This window comes from Lepidochelys kempii, chromosome 1 (assembly GCF_965140285.1).
Source record: "Lepidochelys kempii isolate rLepKem1 chromosome 1, rLepKem1.hap1, whole genome shotgun sequence".
Taxonomy (NCBI): Eukaryota; Metazoa; Chordata; order Testudines; family Cheloniidae; genus Lepidochelys; species Lepidochelys kempii.
The window spans coordinates 83533355-83554607 of NC_136380.1; the positions used below are offsets into that span (position 1 = coordinate 83533355).

General features: G+C 40.5%; 1 protein-coding gene across 5 annotated transcripts in view; it reads left to right on the plus strand.

The window, feature by feature from the left end:
* Positions 1–21253, plus strand: part of NDFIP2 (Nedd4 family interacting protein 2) — a 65959-nt gene that overhangs the window by 33084 nt on the left and 11622 nt on the right. For all 5 annotated transcript variants that reach the window (XR_012159337.2, XM_073347439.2, XM_073347428.2 and 2 more), the window contains 2 exons: positions 2582–2669; positions 20088–20212. Coding sequence is in view for 4 of the 5 variants with exons in the window: in XM_073347439.2 (XP_073203540.1) it covers positions 2582–2669; positions 20088–20212 (213 nt within the window). In the remaining variant the exon portion in view is untranslated. The remainder of the gene's footprint in view (positions 1–2581; positions 2670–20087; positions 20213–21253) is intronic.

Below are 21253 nucleotides of genomic sequence, written 5' to 3' on the forward strand. Positions count from 1 at the left end.
GTGCCACAAGTACTCCTTTTCTTTTTAGTGGCCATTGTGCACGTTGAAGACTACCACCTTTTGCAAATGTGTCCCAGTTGTCTGTCCTTCCTTTTTGTAATAAAACTTACCGGGTAAAAATGAGTGCACCCAACCCTCTGTTAACAGGAGATGCATTAGTCAGATGTCTCATCTATAGATCACATAATGTTAATTTAAAACACTTTTAAAAAAAAAAAGTGTGTTTTAGATATCATGGAAGATACAAAGCAAAGGTTAGAACAGCATCCGGGAAGTATTTTTGATCACAGAATATCAGGGTTGGAAGGGACCTCAAGAGGTCATCTAGTCCAACCCCCTGCTCAAAGCAGCACCAATTCCCAACTAAATCATCCCAGCCGGGGCTTTGTCAAGCCTGATCTTAAAAACTTCAAAGGAAGGAGATCATACCCTCTGAAATATTACTTCATTTGTAAAATTGATAAGTTTATATTTTGCTGTAGATAAGAACAGTAAATAAGCAAATTAATTTTGCTAGTTTGGTATTAATGTCTGTTTTCCCCTTAATGTAGATGAACTAAAATAATATTCGGGCTGATGGGTGGGGGGAGAGACTCTTTAAGAAGCTACAGGAATTTATATTTTCTCTCCTGACCATTATGCTATTTTCAGCTAGAGGAAGCTTGTCTTGCCACTGTTAAACAACTGCATCATTATTTTTAGCTTTGCATCACTTTTTATTCACTTAGCCTTAAGTACAAATCTTAAATACTCATTTTCAAACCTTCTATTAAAATTCCTCTAACCAGATAATACAGATTTCACGTGTATGGACAAGAATTTTATTGTGTGAAAGTTGCTGTTTCTAGTTTAGCATTTGAGATTGGACCTGGAATAAGATCAAATAACAGTGAAAGGGTCAGTGTTTGGGTGCCCAAAGTTACATGAAGTGACTTTAAAATATGTATATTTTCTGTACTTTAAAGAGGACTGTTGTGTACTGTTCTTTTATTCAGTTACAACTTTGCAGTTTTGCCATGTACATTAATAATTATCAAATTAAATGAATATTTTTTTCTTACTGTATCATTACACCTACAGTTCTAAGACATATGCCAAACTGTGTATACATTTTATCTCTTATCAAAATCAAAGATTGAGAAGAGACATTTAAATCATTAAAACAAAGCAAGGATTAGGGATTTCAGTGTTTTAACATGAATTTTGTGGATCATTATCTTGTAGGTGTCTCCTTGTATGTGACTTGACTTCTTAAAGAAGTTAGAAAATAAACTGACAGGTTTCAGAGTAGCAGCTGTGTTAGTCTATATCCGCAAAAAGAAAGTTTAGCTTCTTAAGAAACTAGGTACTTCACTGTGTGCTATATTAAACTGATTTTTCTTTTTCCAGGTACTTAAATTTAGAAGCTTAAAAGATGGAACTTACCTTAGTTTAGCTACTTTGGTAGTGTAAAATGTTCTGTCAGTTGTCCCCCTTCTATCCCAACAACTGAAAACTATATGAAGATTTCACTTTAAAAAGATGAATTAAAATAGTTTCTTGCTTCTAGTATATAAATAAATATCTTAATACGTATTATGTCTTAGATTTTTGTAGGTCACACAACCTGTACAAATACAAACTTATTGCTAGTGCTGGGATCTGAGGCTTCCAATAGACCCTTAAAATCCAGTCTTCTGCGGTATTTAAATGTGATTGAACTGTCGTTACATAAAAACTGTTTGGAAATAAGGAGCTAAAATGGTGGTCACAGCTATGGGAATTATTTTAAAATGTCTCTACAGTAGACATCCTTGTGTATGGTTTATAAAGTATGTTGTGATGAAAGATGACATTTTACTTAAACAAAAAACAACACCAACAAACAAAACCAGAAACCTCAGTGAATTTTGTGGTTCTGAAAATGTGGTGATCCCTTGAACTTTAGTAAGTCAAGGATTTCTAATATGGTAAATATTAGTCAACATACAGAATGTGAATTCCGTGGCAACTTAGTGATATCCTCTCAAGTTGGAAGAAAATAATTACGTGATATATGAGGATAAATGGCACAAACAGTGAAAATGGATATTAGCTATTATGTCTACATATTTGGTTGACAAGTACACTGAAATTATTTTCTTCTGTTTATAGTGAGTACATGAATAGGGTATGTTAAAATACATTGGGCTAAATTCATCCATGGTATAACTTAACTACTGAAGACAGTGGAATTACATTGAGGATGGATTTTTTTTCTGCTCGGTGTTGAACATAATTTTTTGTCTCAAATAATGGTCTGTAGCTCAATTTAAATTGAATATTATTATTTCCTATGTACATGTTCCAGTTTCTTTCTCCAAAGTTCATTTGAGTTTCACTGATAACTGGGCTTTATCATAGTAAAACAATAAACTTCATTTTTCTGTAGCTTAATAGATTTAATAGTATTTTGTTCTTTTGAGGTTCATTTATGTAGATCTGTCAACAAATGGCAGTCTGACGTTTTTAAAAACACAATTAACAGTTTAAATCTACAAGACAATGCATAAGCCTAAAGTTAACTTTCCTTCACTAAAACTTCTCCAACCTATAAATCCAGGAAGAAGAATATCCACCTCGGGATGACTTCAGTGATGCAGATCAACTTAGAGTTGGCAATGATGGCATCTTCATGTTGGCATTTTTCAGTGAGTTATTTTTACATCCCAGATCTTTGAGGTGTATAATTTAGATTTCCATTGGAACAGCAGACTATGAAAGATAGCCACAGTAAACTGCATGAACACACTGTAACAAATGGAATCTTTTTACTTATATACAGATGTAAAACAGTACCTGTTACTCAGAAAAAGCAAGTATGTTGTGTTTTTTTCAGTCACTTCTGAGAATGGTGTTAAAACTAACTTACACCTATCGCAGATAGGTCTGAACAAATCCTCAGTTGATAACCTCAGAAATATCAAGATTATATGGTGGACCGCATCATAAAGTTCTAACAGCTGCAGAACTGCTAACTTGAATTAAAAAATCTGGATGGCAGAAATGTGATTAATTACTCTTCTTAAAAGATCTGGAGGATGGCGTGGATTGCACCCTCAGCAAGTTTGCAGATGACACTAAACTGGGAGGAGAGGTAGATATGCTGGAGGGCAGGGATAGGATACAGAGGGCCCGAGACAAATTAGAGGATTGGGACAAAAGAAATCTGATGAGGTTCAACAAGGAGAAGTGCAGAATCCTGCGCTTAGGACGGAAGAATCCCATGCACCGCTATAGACTAGGGACCGAATGGCTTGGCAGCAGTTCTGCAGAGAAGGACCTAGGGGTTACAGTGGACGAGAAGCTGGATATGAGTCAACGCCGTTCCCTTGTTGCCAAAAAGGCCAATGGCATTTTGGGATGTATAAGTAGGGGCATTGCCAGCAGATCAAGGGACGTGATTGTTCCCCTCTATTTGACATTGGTGAGGCCTCATCTGGAGTACTGTGTCCAATTTTGGGCCCCACAGTACAAGAAGGATGTAGAAAAATTGGAAAACATCCAGTGGAGGGCAACAAAAATGATTAGGGGACTGGAACACATGATTTATGAGGAGAGGCTGAGGGAACTGGGATTGTTTAGTCTGCGGAAGAGGAGAATGAGGGGGGATTTGATAGCTGCTTTCAACTACCTGAGAGGGGGTTCCAAAGAGGATGGATCGAGACTGTTGTCAGTGGTAGCAGATGACAGAAAGAGGAGTGATGGTCTCAAGTTGCAGTGGGGGAGGTTTAGGTTGGATATTAGGAAAAACTTTTTCACTAGGAGGGTGGTGAAACAATGGAATGCGTTACCTAGGGAGGTGGTGGAATCTCCTTTCTTAGAAGTTTTTAAGGTCAGGCTTGACAAAGCCCTGTCTGGGATGATTTAGTTGGGAATTGGCCCTGCTTTGAACAGGGGGTTGGACAAGATGACCTCCTGAGGTCCCTTCAAACCCTGATATTCTATGATTCTATCTGAAAATCTACCTGTAATACACTTATATGGGCGACCTACTGGATTAAATAGCTATGGAGGGATTTGTTCAGACCTACATAGTATTAATTTTTTTCAGGTTGAACTAACTTAGGTATGTAAAATATAACTTTTTAAATTACAATAAATCAGTTTAATAACGTAAAGCACTCTGCCTCCAGATAATCTTTGGATTGCCACCAACACTGCCTTAGCACTTACATTCACTGAAACTGTGTGCTGTGCACCATTTCTTTTCTATCAGATATACAGTAAAAGCTTTATCTGGCATGTTATGGGAATGGGGGTGCTGGTAAGTGGAAAAATTCCAGTTAACTAGGAGGGAGGGAGGTTGGATGTGGGAGGGGGAACGGGAGCGGGTGCAGGGTGTTGGATCCGGGTGGTGCTTACCTTGGGCAGCTCCCCGTAAGCAGCAACCTGTCCCTGCTGCTCCTAGGTCAGAGGCATGGCTAGGCGGCTCTGTGACTGCTTCTGCCTGCAGGCACCACCCCCAAACTCCCACTGGCTGTGGTTCCCAGCCAATGGGAGCTGCGGCGCCAGCGCTTGGGTTTAAACACCAACCCGAAGAAGGAAATGATTTAAAGTTCTGCAAGTGGTTATGTTAAAGAGGAATGGGGTGAAATAACGAAAGGGGTACTTCAGCATGGAAATAAAAACCAAACACTTTCCAGAAGGTGAGATCTGTAGGAGCTTGGAGGATTGTCCCCATTCCTTGGGGTACAGTAACTCCTCACTTAACATTGTCCTGGTTAATGTCGTTTTGTTGTTACATTGCTGATCTATTAGGGAACAAGCTCGTTTAAAGTTGCACAATGCTGCCTGCTTTGTCCACTGCTTGCAGAATTCTCTGGAAGAGCAGCCCCTCCTGGTGGGGATTAGATCCAGAGGGGGCCAGCAGCCCCTCCCCCCACCTGCTCCCCTAAATTCCCTGTAAGGTATGTGGCTTGGCAGCTGCCCAGCAGCAGTTCAGCTGTCCCTCTTTCCGCTGTGCTGCTCCTGCCCTGCCCTCTGCCTTGGAGCTGTTCCCGGGAGCTTCCTGCTTGCTGGGGGAGGGGTGCTGATATCAGGATGTCCCCCCTGCTCCTGCCCCCCCACTCCATACCCCCTCTCCACAAACCAGAGGAGGGGGACAGAGCTCAGGGACAGAAAGGAGGGAGCTTGCTCGAAGCTGTTGCTGCCTATCTGAACTGGCTGATCTGCTTAAAAGAGCAACATACTTGAAGTGGGGTCAGCATACTTAAAGGAGCAATGCACATCTTTCTTTCTCTCTCTCTCTCATATGCATGCGCCCCCCAGCACTTTGGAAAGTCAGCACCTGTGCAGCCTTGCACGTGCTGTCAGAAGGAGGGAGTGGATAGCATGGGCTTATCATCATGTTCAGTTTTTGCAGGGAAGTGTTTGCAGCTACTGCCCTGCATCTGTTGTGTTTCCTCCCTCCTGCCTCAGTCCATGCTGCCTTGTAGACTGTGAGGCTACATTAACAGCAGCATATTAACCCTTGAGGGCTCAGCCGAGTGCTAGTTCATCATTTAGCAGTAAAGCATTCCCTGGGAAATAGTCCACATTCTTACTTCACCACCTCAATTAAGCATTACAATCATTCATTGCTGTGTACAGTATTAAACTGTTCGTTTAAAACGTATACTGTATATGTATATAATGTCTTTTGTCTGGTGAAAAAAATTTCCCTGGAACTAACCCCCCTATTTAAATTAATTCTTATGGGGAAATTGGATTCACTTAACATGATTTCGCATAAAGTCGCATTTTTCAGGAACATAACTATGTTAAGTGAGGAGTTACTGTATGTAAAACTAGATAATTCTGACTTATTCCCTACAGTACATTTTCTTGTGGCTTGCCCTAACAGGGACATAACTCATTTTCTGTTGCTATGTCTACACTGCACATCGCTGGCAGTGGTATGTAGGGTATGTTTTGGTACACACCACAGTGAAAAGTAGGTAGTGTCCACACTGCACTGTGGAGCTACATGCTTCTGTGAAAGGCCCTGGCAAGGGGTGGTAGCAAGGAAAGGCTTGGCAGTGGGGAGCTGTTTGAGCAGAGGGGAAACTACACTGCTAAAAATAGTGTTGATGTGGAGACGCTGCTTGAGCAAGTAGGGTTCAGATGTGTCCTTACCTGCCCTGCTATTGGTAGGGTTTGTGTAGTGCATGTGCTCTTCACGCTGCTGAAAGGAGTGTGCGGTGTAGACAGACCTTATGACTGACTGTAGTTTCCAGCATTAAGTTGTGATTTTTGAAACCAAAGATCCCCTAAAACCAGACTTTCTGCTTTTAGTTTTAGTTGTGTAAAACAGCAAAGGGATCATTCATTATCTACGCTTGTTTTAGCCCAGCTGAGCGAGAACCAAACATAAGCTTTTACTGTCAAGCTAGTGTTCAGAATCAGTTTATGATCTGTAGCTACCATCTAGTGGTAAAATTCTAAATTGCATTGAAAGTCATGTTTTCAAGCCATCTAGTGGCCATGTCTGTATTTTACAAATGGGGCGGGGGGGGGGGAACCTCAGTGCTAGTACCAAAAAAAAGTCATTTTATCTAGAGTTGTATACGAGCAAACATGTTTCCTCGTAGAAATATCAATACAGCATGCGCTGGAAATGATACATTGTAGGAGTAATACAGTGATTCATAAAAATTACAGTAGAATGAAAAGTAAATACATCTTTCATAGAAGCTGCTGACGTTAGCTGCCTTTGCTTCATGTAAAAAATGAGACATGGGCATTCAGTAGCATCTTATTTTAATGCTGTAAAATATTTGTTTCAGAAGTGTTATAGCTGAACAGAAAATCTGGACATATTTTAAATGATTAAAAGTAAAAAATATTGAACATAACTTTTTTTTTCTTCATCCAAAATATATAGCAAAATTATATGCATCTCTAGCTGAGCCCTTTTTAGGATCACATCTTAATGTAGACTGGTTATAATAATTTTAGGAGTTGATATCAAGAGTAGCAGATTCTCTTCATATCCCATTCGAAGGATCACAGGAGACTCAGCACAAATTGCTGGGTGTTTTTCACACGCCATCTTCAGCACAAGTAGCCCTTCCAGTAAACCAAGTTTTGTTAGATACTGCCAAGACAATTTGGTAGACAGCCCCCCCACCCCCACCCCCCCAATACTGACTCCCTGAACAGCTGAGAGAACAGACACAGTACTACATTAGTCTGAACCACTAGCCATATCTTCCCATTCTGTCCCAAATTCCTTAGCTGTGGATTCAGCAAATGACTACAACAGGCAACACCATTCGCAAGCTGTCCCAAATGATAAAGATCAAAAGTGCAAAGACTTCGGTTGCAAAAGTTAGTTGTCTGCCACCCTGCAATACAAAATTGCTAATTGCCAGGCGATTTTGACAAAACATAACCACATTAACTATTCAAAATTTAATTCCTTTATTGAACACCACCTGCAAGAGCAGAGGGAACATCTTCAGGCTCTCATGACAGTGGGACAGCTTCTTGCAAGGACATCTTTGTGAGCGTCTCTTGGTTCTGCGACACAGCAGCCTACTCTGACTTCACAGCTGTAGTTCTGTGTCCAGTGTTGTGGCTGCAGTCTTCAAGATTTCCACATGAAGTCTAAAACACTGTAGAGGACCTCCCTTGTTGTGGTCATAACTTACTCGAGTCCACACTGATTCCCTGCATTTGTTGAAGGACTGTAGGGCCACCCTTTGATTGATGGGCATATATAAGCCTGTAAGCAAGGAGATTTAGTTTGGTTTCAGACAGCTCAGTTTCCCATCTCTACCATAGGGTGCTGGAGCCACCTAAAAAGAAATCTAGAATGTAGAGGTGAAAGTTCTCAATCATTGCACCTGAATTGATGTAACAGCCTTCATCTACAAAGTTTTCATTCTGACCACAAACATCTCCGTTACCCAGATCTGATGCTGTACATCCCTGCCCCCTCAATCCTCTCACTTTTGGGGATAATCAAATTACCTCCAGCAAATTGATTTTGGAGGTTATAACATCCATTTTTCAGGACCACTATCAGTATAGGCTCCTCTCTTGTATTCTCAACTGTCCCCACACAGCTTTGCCGTGGGGAGTAATATTCTTCTTTGAGTGCTTGCATGTGTCCATTCCAGTGTAGGGGGGTGTGTGTTCCTAGCATAGTTGCGGGAAATTTTTCCCTGAGTGGTATCCTTTTGGGTCTGCTCTAGCACCCCCTGGTGTCGCACACTCAGTGTCTGTATAAAGAGCCCTGCTGAGCCCACTCCTTCAGTTCCTTCTTACTGCCCATAATGGTTGCTGGCACCCTCACTGCTTAGGCAATTCTTCTCTTAGTGTATTTTTCTGTCAATTTTAGTGTAAATAGTTATTGTAGTTTTTAGTAAATAGTGTAGTTTTAGGAGTTCTATATACTTTTGGGCTTTTTGGGCTCCTCCGCTCTTAGATGGTAGAGTTGTCCGCTGTCCCGGTGCCGAGGCTTGCCTCGGTCACTGGGGTTCAAGCCTTGCGCGTCATGTGATAAGTCTATGCTTTTGAGCGACCTGCACTTGACCTGCCTCAAGTGCTTAGAGGAAGCTCATAGGAAAGGTCACTGCCACATTTGCAAGAATTTCAAGCCCTGGACCCAGAAGGACTGAGTTGCTCAATTTTGAAGGTCCTCCTCTTGGAGGCAGCCTTAAGACTGGCCTCGGAGCTGTGCTTGGAGTTGGCACCAAGTGCCTTGACCTCTGTGCAGAGCGCTCCTCCATAATCCTGTGTCTCCTGGCATTGATCATCTTTCCCAGTGCCCTAGAAAAAACGTGTTCAGTAGTCCTCCCTGATCCCTATTCAAAGCATAGAGTTCACGGGGGAGGGCAGTACTTGACTCGGTGCAAGCAAGGGCTCTACTTCTGGACAAATAGTTCCTCTTGATTGTGTCCCTGATCAGATCTCTCCAGGGTCATTGGATGATGACTGTGCAGAAGTGCCCGAGTCCCATAGGTTACATGGAGTCATGCACATACATAGTGCAACATGCAAGACTCAGACCTCTACAAGCCACAGTCTGTTTCCCCTCTCGCCATCACCTGGACTCTGTGCTCATGGTTCTGGTACAGGTCCTCGAGTTGCTGACATGGTGGCTGTACAGCCACATGGTATGTGCTGGTGTACCCTTCTCAAAACCCCAGCCATCCTTGTTGCTGGTATGTGACCCATCAGCCTTCGGCTGGAGAGCCCACATGGGGTTCATCAGATCTCTAGGTCTTTGGACTCCAAGAAGAGCTCTTCCTGCACATCAATGTCAGGGAGTTCAGGGCCTGCCAGGCATTTCTACCCCACCTGTCACACACATCTGTTTCGATCCTCACGGACAATATGACTGCTATGTTCTACAAAAACAGGCAGAGCATCGTGTGCGTTCTCTCCCCCCCACTCCCAACCAGGAAGCAATAAGCCCGTGGGAGCTCTGTACCAGTCACTCTATCAATCTAGGGGTATCTTACTTTCCCAGGACTCAGCCTGCTGATGCAGTCTGCTAGCTGGTTCTTTCTCCTCTCACCACGAGTGGTCTGTCTAGACACTGAGGGACATCTTTCAAGGGGAGGGGAGGGGAGGGTTCTTTGATGCACTTTATTGCATGAGTCCAAATCAGCCCATGGGTCACTGCCAATTCATGCCTGCAGCTCCTCAGGTGTATGGCAACATGAGTCTTTGTCACAGTACATACCTGTTTACATTTACTCTGCTTTCAGGATAGTTTATATCCTTAACAGAGACACTCTGAACAAGTTGCTCTCTATTCCCAGCCACGTGCTAATTTCTCTCAACTAGTGGAAGAATCCCAACAAGGTATGCTCAGGAGTTCCCTTCATCCATCGCCCTCCTGCTTTCACAATAGTTTTGGATGCATCACTCCTAGGATAGGGAGCTCATCTACAGGACCACACTGTCCAGGGCACGTGGTCCACCAAGGAGTTTTCCCTACATCTCAACTCTCTGGAGCTCAAGCCAGTAAGATGCTTTCACCATTTCTTCTCTAGTACAGATAATGGGATTTTTTGGCACAGTTCTGGACTCAACAACAGCCAGAGCTTTCCTACAATACAAAGCTTCATTCTAGACTTAAAGGGTCATCCGCTCACCGCAGTGAGAAACTGTTCAAGGGTACTCAGTAACCTGTCAGTGTGCACTTAGGTAGTCCAATACACTGGACTGCATTTCAGACCTCTGCAAGGCTGGTTGGCTGAGGTGCATTCATCAATGAGGCACCACAGAGACATGTTAGTGCACATACCAAATTGGATTCTATCCACCTTACATTGGAGGATGGATCTGGCCCATGTCTACGAGGAATTTCCCTTTGTCCTGTCTCAGATATCTTTTACCTTAGTCACAGATGGCTCCGACCTGGGATGGGGAGCTCACTTGGGATCCCTGCAGATGCAAGGTTTCTGGTCTCTCCCAGACTTCTGTCTCTCAACTCTCTCTGATTAGTTTGCATGGCATTCCTTCTGTGCTTTAGTGGAAGGGACATGTTGATGCTGACTGACAATACCATGGTCATATTTTATGTAAACAGATGGTGGGATTTCCAGTCCTCATTACTTTGTCTCAGAGTTATTCTGCTTTGTCTTTCATGTCTTCAACTCAATTGTTCATTGCATTTGCAGACAGAATGCAGGCCAGACCTTTTTCCACTCAATGGATTTCTTCTTTGATATCCAGTTGAACTTGTCTGTGTTACCGGTAGGCTAACCTGAATCTGCCAGCTAGCATTGGGTCAATCAGCTAGGTCCCAAGCAACCTCTGTGGCTTTTCTGGCCAGCGAAGCGGCAATTGGTCGTCATGTCATGTTTTGGCTTTCACTACACTATCTCTCAACGACCTAGAAATGATGTTAAATTTGGACAAATGGTTCTCCAGTCCCTGTTTAAAATAGACTGTCAGCCCACTTCCTGTTGGGATTGCTTGTGAGCAGCTCCTTATAGTGGAATGGACATGTTCAGTCACTCAAAGAAGAAACTGTTACTAACCTTTCTGAAACTGTTTTTTGAGATGTGTTGCATATGTCCATTCTACAACCTGCCCTCCTTCCCCTTTCTATCAGAGTCTTCCACTAGAAAGGAACTGGGGCGGGGGGCGTTAGAGATGGCTGCACCCTTGGTGGCTTGTGCACCGAGCTCAGGCATAAGAGAGTGCTCGAGCCACCCTAACTGGTATCGCTAAAGGAAAAACTTCCTGAGAACTGTGAATTGGATTGTGCACACACTTGCAGTGGAATGGACATGTGTAACACATCTCGAAGAACAACTGTTGTGGGAGGGTGAGTAACTCTTTTGTTTTTTTTTCAAGGGAAACCTGTCTGATCTGTTTCTTTACCATTTCTCCAACCCTGCTGAAGTTGCTTAGGAAGATTGTTGTCCTAATTTGGGCCCCTACATTGTTTAGTAGTAATGAGAAGGAGTGGTTGGGAATCAGAATAATGGTGTATTTTCATGTGATTATTTCTCCGTGAGCAATTCTGTAAAGTCTCTTCATACAGCAACGATTTTTGTATAGGATACTGAAGTATACACAGAAGAGTAAAATGAAACAACTTCATGAAAAATTGCTGATATCCCTTTTCTCTTTTGACTGCCAGATGTGATCCCTTGATATTTTTAGCCTGGGCCTTGGCTCATAGGTTAATGCATCACTATTTAATCTAAACATATGGCCCACCTCCTGTGTAAATGTATACTAATGTAATATTTCAAAGAAAGATGCAGATACAAACGGCAATCTTAACCCATTGCCCTGTGTTGGGATATTTTTACATATAAATCTTTTACATCTTTTTTTGTGAGAATCTTCTCAGGATGGTTCAGTATTATCTACTACAATTTCATAAGCCTGGGTTTGGAACTAAGCGTGACTATATCATATGTTCAATAGGCAGTAGAGTGGAGTATCTTTTAGTTTTCATTCTGAAATCCAAAGACTTCGGTAAATGTTAATTTTGTAGGAGCTTTTAGTGGAAGTTCTAGTTGTTACTTATCTATTTGTTCTAAAGATAAAAAGATCTACCATTCAAAAATTTAAACAATATCAAAAGTTAATGTATACACCTGCCAAGTATCAACTCCTGGATGTAAATACTGGAATAATATATTTGTATGTATTAACAGTGGGCATGCCAGCATGTGAATTGGCTAAATGAAAACCTTAAATGTCAGATATGCAGGAAGGCAGCTTTAGATTTGCTTCAGCTCTTCAGTGTTGAATGAAGCACAGGTACATGGTAGTGATGCATCATACTTCTTGAAGGCTTCTGCTCTTGGTTAAGGTTTCAAGAACAAACTGGATTCCAGTGTTGTCATTGCAAGTAAATTCAAAAATGTTTAATTCTGAGAGCGTGACTTTAATGAAAGCTAAGAAATTGATCAAATATGACCGGCAATCTGTACTTAACTTTAATGTTACAGAGGGGTGTCTGCAGGAGTGAGGGATATATATCTGCAAGTTCAGAGGATATTAACATGCAGCTATGTCTTGAAGTTAGCTGAGTGCTGCCTTGCCACTTGCTATTTGGGTAATTCAGCAAATTACTCTGAAGTCTAATGGTGTTCTTACCCTACTTACAGACAAGTTTTAAACATTAATACAAATTTTTTTCTTTGAACCTTTTTTTATAGTGCAAGTTTAGTAGACAATTAGACCTTTAATGTTTTTTTTTTCGTGTTTTATAAATAACTAAAAACTATTTTTGGGGAAAATGGCTTTAAAACTGCTGCAGAGACCTTAGCTAAAGTAATAGTTTTAAGGCCTGGAGAGAACCCAGATCATCTAATCTGACTTCCTGTATATCACAGGCCACCAAAACCATCCTGAACCCTCTCACTAAACACAACAAACAAAACTAGACCAAAGTGTTACAGCTCAAAAGAGACTAAAATATTGTATGCCCAATGAAGAGACTAGGAGGGACCACGGTGCACCAGTGCCTGAGCTCCCTGCGATGGCAGGAATTAATTGAGATATACCCAGATGATCGGAATAAACAATCCAAATTCCATGCTACAAGAAGAAGGTGAAAACCCTCCAAGGTCACTGCCAGTCCTGCATATGGTGATCAGCTAGACCCTGAACATGTGGGCAAGAACCAGTCAGCTAAGCCCAAGCGGTGTGAGGGTGGGGGAAAAGAACTGGCATCACTTCAGAGCACTCATCCATTCTGTAGAGTGTCCTGTCTCCACCTGTTGCAAGCTCTGATCCCTCAGAGCAAGGAGACTAAAACAGAATATACTGGCAGTGGGGATAGGAATCTCTTCCTTACCCTGCAGCTGACTGGCTGAAGCCCTGAAGCACAAGATTTTGGCACCGCTGAACCCTGTGCCACGTTCTCACAAGCAACCCAGTGATATGACCTTGCTCATAAATTTGTTCATCTCTCTTAAAAGTAATTACGTTGTTTGTCCCCACAGCTTCTAGTGGAAGGCTGTTCCAAATCACATTTGCCTCTTTTGCAGCTGCATCCCATTGGTGGCTCAACATCCTATGATCGACCAATACCCCCAATCTCTACTCCATTATTTCCAAATGATGAGCCCCCACTCGTAGCAGAAATTATTAGGCACTAAGTGCATAATCTTGCACTTTATGCTATTGAATTTCAATCCATTTCTGTTACTCCCATCTTCATGGTCATCCACTTTCTGTCTAATATTTTGATACTGCTCCGTATCGACAATGCTTCCCAACTTTGTACCATCAGCAAATTTCATTAGGACATTCCAACTTTGTGACAATAATAAAAATATTAAATCACATTGGTCCTTGAGGAACTCTGCTAGTAACTTCCCTCCAGTCGGATGGTTTACCTTTTAGCACAACCTTTGCCTTCTCTTTAAGCAGTAACTTACCCAGCTTTACTGTTCTTTTACTAAACCCCATTTTTCTAATTTAATTAATAATTTCCCATACGGTACTGTCAAATTCTTCACTGAAGTCCAAGTATTTTGAATCTGCTATATTTCTCTCTCAAAATTTAAAAAAAAAATCAGTTTTACCTTCTCAGAGGTACTCTCTACTTTCAGGAAACTAATGTTGCATTACATCTGCTCTTCCATTTGCCTCCATGAAGTTTTTTCTTTTCATCATTTGTTTAAAGCTTTGCATACTACTGAGGTCAGACTAACAGGTCTGTAACTCTCTGGATGACTCTTTCTGCCTTTCTTAAATATAGATACAAGGTTAGTTCAGTATGACTGGAGAATAACTAACCCCAAGTAGATAGAATTTATTTAAAATCCTTGCTAATGAACTAGCAATCTCGTGCCAGTTTTTTCAATATTCTGGGTTGAAAAATATTAGGTGTCTCCTGTTCCATCCCGTCCCATCTCCACTCCCAAACCCGGATTTGAGTGCATTAAACTTTTTGAGTTTTTCTTCTACCTCAAATGTGGTAATTTCCATTTCTATACACATGTTGCCATCAGCCGTCTTGCCTTCATATCCATGTTCCATCTTATAATTATTGAAAACAGAGGCAATATATTTATTTTTAAACTCTTCCCTGTCCACAGTGCACAGCAGCCTAGCCATATCCATCCTTCCTTTTTATTTATATAACAATCTTACTTTTGTTACTTCATTTTAATTTCTTTGACAAGAGCTAAGTCAACTTGACTTTTGGCAGTTCTTACTTCATTCATACATTTTCTAAGCTCCATGATGTAGCTTTCTTGGCTGATTGGTCCCTTTTTTTTCCATTCCCTAAAGGCTTTCTGCTGACTCCTGATAACTTTTTTGAGGTGATTATTCATCCAGTTGGGTCTGGAGACTTTCCCTACAAGTTTTTTTCCCCCAACTTGGGGTACAAATTTCAGATTGTAACAATAATTCTTCAAGTTGTGTATCCCGATGGGTGCTCCACAATTTGCCCTCCTCCCCTCTATTTGGGGGTTCTCATTTGTCACTCTCTGGTAGAGAAGGAACTGATGGGGGTTAGCCTAGGCATGCTGGCTAGCCTTGTAGCGCAGCACAAAGACAGCGCATGCGCGGGCCCAACAGACACTGCTACTGAAGTTCTCCAATCAGTAGCATAGGGACGCAAATGCACCTACAGTGGAGTACCCATAGGGACACGCATCAAAGAACCATCGTTCCTGCACAACATGAGTAACTTCATCTGAGTAAGAGGGGCAGGGGGAACCCCGGTCTGTGGCCTTCCTTGTTTTCTACTAAGTTTTTATGTACTACTTTTTTTTTTCTTCAACCTTTTTCTCCCTTTCATTTTCAGTGGCTGATCTGTCTCCTTATTTCAACTGTCATAGTATCCCTACCATTTCTGTATTACTGTAAAATTTGTCCATCCAATATTCATAAAGCCAGTATGCATTTCTTTATAAATCATGACTTTTGGATTATGTATACTCATCTGAATATGAATCCAGAAATCATTTTCGAAGTAGACTTTGGGCCTTCAATACAAGCTCCTGAATATGCACTAAAGGTATAAATATTTATAAGTGTTCTGCAGTTGTATATCACTTAATCTCACTTCTTGTGTTGTACTCTAGAAGTGTTATTGCCATTTAGATTGTGCTTGTGTATATTCTTTTAAAGCTTAACATTTAAGTGCTTGATATTACTCTTGGTTCTTTAAGTAGTTAATGTTTTTGCAGTTCAAATCATTGAATTGTTTTTTAATTTTTAGTTTTCTTTGATATATTAGATTTGTCTTCAAAATGTGACCCTAAACGTAGACAAAAGTTAAGTTGTGTCAAAGCTGTTCTAAAGATGTGAGGGATAATCATACCACTAATGCTTGCAAATCTTACTCTTGCTTGATTCTCTCAAAATCTATATTAGAGAGAGCGACTACATTATGTGATTACATTTGTTATGAATTTTTAGGAGCTTCTGAGCCTCAGTTTCTCAGAGCAACAGCCAAACTTTTTTAAAGAGCAAAAGCCGAGTTTTATTGTTAGTATTGATAAATATAAGTTCCAGCTTCTTCTCGGCCATTGAGTCTAATGACAGCTTCGCCACCAGAATCCATCTCACTTCTCTCTTCTGTCAATTTTGATGATGATGAGATTTGAGCGTGTGCAGTTTTTAAAACAAACAAAACCCCAAAACCACAACCCTACCAATCAAAACACTAAACCCACAATTCTCCCCCTGGGAAGAGGATATGAGAGAGAGAATAAATATGTATCAGATTTTGTTAATCTGGTCATTTAGTGTACTGCTGAGAGAGACGCAGATGGTGGTGGGGGCAGTATAACGACCTGTGCCGGACAGAATGGAAAGGGTAGAGTGCCTTTGGCACTGAAAATATTAATGGTATTTTAACTGCGTAGACTTTCTTTGAGACTTAGGATTTTTTTTTAACCTTCTGCATCCTCTGTTGCATGCAGTTCTTCAGAGCGAAGTTATCCTGTTTCCCCCGCTCTTAAGGCTTACAACACAGAAGGCCATGTCTTAAGGACACAGAAGGCCATGTTTGATCCAAATAGGATCATAATAGGAGGTGGCAAAAAAGTGTCTTCATAATTTTTCTTGAGTGCCAGAGATGTTACTTGTAAGGGTTTTTTTAAATGTGGCAACTTATGTTGCTGACTCTGAGTTCTTACGGTATATTCAGCTGTTTCAATACTGAGTGAAGTGGTAATGTTTTTGGCAGATCCTAGATGGACAGTCCTGGAGACTGAAATCTCTCCATGGTACGGTACAGTACAGTATGAGCAGCAGCAGTGACAGCTGCTCTGGAATAGGCTTCAATTGTATTTTGGAACAATCCTTCTACTGAAAGCAAAGAATCTAGAACTCCTTTTTGTCCCTTACACAGTGGTGCCTGCTAGCCCCACAAGATGGTGTATTGTATACAGAGGACCAAAGAGGGGCTGCATTGCAGCCTGTCTCCAGGTTGGCAGAGGGTAGAGTAATTCCATCCTCCCGTCAACTTAATTCTGTGCACAAATCCTTTTTGTGCAAGACAGTTGGGAGGTACAACCCTAGAGGGTAACTAAACTGTAAGTGAGAAACAGCATGGGCTTTATATAGCACTAGTAATGCCAGACAAACTTACTCTTTTTTTAAAATCAAACTACAGAATTATTGGAAGAAAGGCAACAGATGTTGCTGAATTTCAGAAATCCATCTTATATCTTTCTTTAAAATTTCATATTAGCTGGGGTCTGGGAGGAATGTCATTTAGAAATGAAAGCTGGCAAGAAGTAAAGACTACAAAGGTAAAAAGAAAATTGCACTTAGTCAGTAAATGTATGCTGAACACTGTCTCTAATCAGGAGAGGGCTTTGGGTGCAGAAATAGGTTTGGTGGGTTTTTTTTTTAACTTACAAGTTTTTAAAGGGTAATCATGTACATTGAAAACTGTTTCCACAGCCTTGTTATAAGCTTGGTAAAGACTTGAGGGCTTTCAGGACAAATTTCTGGCTTGAATTCAATTTCATTTCATGTGTGCGCTTCACATATAAAGTAAACAAAATGTAATGATAGATACAGGTTCCACTATAGTAGATAGCAAGAGTGCTTTATATAATAAAATTAAGGTCCCCCCCCCCACTCATTGGTATGCTTGGGAGATTCTTTAACCTTGATGCATGTTTGATAAAATAACTTTGGATTTCTGTCATTTTCCCCTCAGATATTTAGGCGGTTCTATATCACAAAGAAATTTTGTCATACTTAATTTTCACTTGAATTTTCCCAAGTGAGTGCAGAGAAGTTTGTAATAGCTTGAAAGTAAACTCTATATTTTGAAGTAAAACATCCACAACTTAGTGGGTTTTTTTTTGTCAAACTATAAAAATCTCTACAGGAAAAATACACTTCTTTAGACCATTTAAAAAAAAATGCTTTTAAGAATTCCAGGATGTACTGATATCTAGCTCTATTGTACCATACTATAGAAGTGCTATTTATTATTTATTGTTAACTATTGAGTGAAAGCGTCTGCACTTAATATCAAATAATTTGCTGTCTGAATAATTCCTCCCATTGAAAAACCTATTATTTTCAAGAATGAGTAATAAAGTAAAAGGGCTTTGATCAATGTAGTTGTAAGAGTGGGTGTCAAAAGTATTTATTTATTTTATTTTGTAAAGCACCTTTCATGTTTCACAATTCTGAGTACAAATTGCAGCAAACTAATGAGATTGACTGCAGAAGTGATACAGTGCTAAAATGAATGGCACCAGCCTATAAAGAAAGCAGGATATAAGTGCATTAGTTAGAGAGTAGCTGGATTAACTGAAACAGGGGGTGGTCTGTATTGTAGAGTTACTTGATTTTTCAGTGAGAGCACCCAGCGCAGGAACACATGGGCAATGTTCCTGAAGCCCAAGGCCTTGTGAGAAGGAGCATACAGCAGCTGCTCTATCAACTTTTGCCTGTCTGTCTCGATACTGTCATGGACCCACTACTGTACTTTGATGTGCCAAAGAGAGCAGTGCGACTGGCAGGCAAGGAGGTGTCAATAGGGCCTGTTGTGCTGGTGGGGAGAGCTGGTCCCTTGACAGTGGGGCCTGGCATATGTCTGGTCAGTACCCACAACAGGCACTCCCATTGCACAGCATAATGGGGCAGCCGTATTTCTCATTGTCCAGCACATGGCCCAGACCTGCTCTTCTAGCTGTATCCCTTTATTGCCCTGGGGGGGTTCTGTGGGGAAGAGTCACCCTGATGTGCTTTTACACTATCCTGCCAATAAAGTTACTGCAGTTGTAACTTACATCTGTGTCAGCAAATACTTGAAAGAATTGTCTTTAACAAAGATAGCACCTGCGACTCAGCTTTGCCTTGTGACCATGCCCTGTTCAGGGCAGAATCCTCCTTTCCTGTTGTCCCTATGCAGGAGGTTGATTTAACCCTTGCAGGACAAGAGCCAGTGTTGCCGCTGAATCTGTTTGAGAGGAGGAGGAGCAAATATTAAGGGGGGACTGGAGAGGGAAAGGGGCACAGACTGTCCACCCAGGTACATGCCCAAGGGGGTAGGCAGGTTTGTATTTGGGCAAATAGCTTATGCTGCACCATCCGCACTGTTCTTTTTCACACACAATCTCGAGCAGAGGTTGCATGTATCTGTCTACCCAGGCTGGGAAATTATGCTCCCAGCTGCAGTGTAGCCAGTATCTTTTGATCTCTTCAGTTTCCCACTGTCTCGTCTACTCCAGAACTCTTCAAGCTTTCTTCTCCTACTTCTCTCTCCAAACTGTTCTGGTCCCTCTAAAAAAAGAAAAAGGCACAAAGCTTCCAGTTATTCCCCTGCTTGAAGACCAGTTTATTGAGAATTCTTGCACTTTGTCCATCATGTACAAGCTGATGTCAGTACAGACATTATCATTCTCACTTGCTGACTGCTGCTAAAAATGTTAAAGGCCAATCATTGAGAACTTCTATGAAGAATGAGGTTGGTCTGTTAGTGAGAGCAGTATGAAAACTTTGGTTGACTTCCCATGAAAATAAGAGATATTTTGAAAATGTATCCCATTTACCTGAATAATATATTGCAGATTGTATTATACCACCAGGTCCTGGTATCAGATTTCATTGACACCAAATCATGGTCATCAGAGTCCTGTTCTTGTAATATGTCAGCCTCCCAATAGATTAGCAAAATAAATATATTTTTTTTTTATCCAGACTAGGCAAATCTCTGCATAGAATCAGTCAAGTGTTTGTTATTGCATTTTCCTTATGGTTAATCTTGCTACGCTTTTCGTAGTTCTAAGACAAATGTATCACTTCATGTATTTATCCAATTCATAGTGCTTATTTGATGTTCATTCCTGTGGTTCTGTAGCTTCCAGTCAGAATTCTGTGGCAGTTATAACACTTTTTTTTAAAAGAGGGAATCTACTTTTATTTGGTTTTCTTCTCTGTTTAAAATAGCTGGCTGATGGATGTTAGCTAGTGTACTTTCTAAGGTTTATATACCATTAGGAATACCTACATTTCTGAAGGATACTATTTTTATCTGAAATACCAATAGGGATCTCTAATCTTGTGAATATACTTGCTTATTAGTTCATTAAAGTAAATTAGTTATATTTATTTTATATGGCTAAACAAGAGTCTGTCACTAACACAACTACTGTTTCTCTTGGTCTTAGTGGCATTTATTTTCAACTGGATTGGATTTTGTTTATCCTTCTGTATAACTAACACCATAGCAGGAAGGTATGGTGCAATCTGTGGATTTGGCCTATCGCTGATCAAATGGATTCTCATTGTACGGGTAAGGTTCTTGATGCACATATTGTTCCTGTGTCTCTGTGGAATGAAACTAGAAAAATGATTCATGGTGTCTAGTTTCTTTAAAATACTTTTTAAACTGGTGTATTGACTTTTATTAGATGTTCTAATATTTTAAGTTAATGAAATATTTACTAAAGTGGAAATTGCAATGTTTTATCAGTGAACTTGCTTGTTTTTATTCCTTTAACAGCTTTTACTGTCTTCTAATATGTAGATTCTTGAATGTTACTTTTTATCTGCTGTAATATTTGATTTTTGGGTGTGTGTGTGTAAAGGTGCATAATAAACTTAGGTTCTTATCTGCCATCAAATCTATCAGTACAAGAGCCTATGTAGAATATAATAGAGGACTTTTAAAAATGGTTCAGGGCCTCCTTTGACCTTTTGGGAGGTGAAGGCATCTTAAGGCTCTGTCCCCTTTCTGAATAGCTCCATTTCTGTGACATTCCCCAAATCTATCAACACAGTGACTCCACCAGCAGACCTTTGTTTTCCCAGTAGGATGCTTGCTTATACGTCTGTCTTTTTAGATTTCCCCCAGGGATTATGTATATTAGAAGAAAATAGACTAAGAGGAGACAATATGGTGAAGTATAGAAAATAATGAATAATAAAGAGGAGATAATATAAGAACAAGAAGGCGTTAAATGAAACTGAAAAGTGGAAAATTTAAAACTAAAAAGAGAAACACTTCTTGAAAAAAAAAAAAAAACTATGGAACTCATTACCACAGTCTGCTGTTGAAGCCAAGAATTTGTCAAGATTTGAAAAGGATTTGGACATATATATGGATAACAAGAATATCTAGAGTGATTCTGGAATACAGTATCCAGTTCTATTGTCAACATTTTAAAAAGGATTTTGAAAAATTCAAGTGTATGCAAAAAAGAGCTTCAAAAAATGATTCATGGACTGGAGAAAATGCCTTACAGTGAGAGACTTAAAGAGCTTACTCTGTTTAGTTTATCAAAAAGAAGATGAGAGGTTACTTGATTAGTGTATAAATATCTTCATGGGGAGA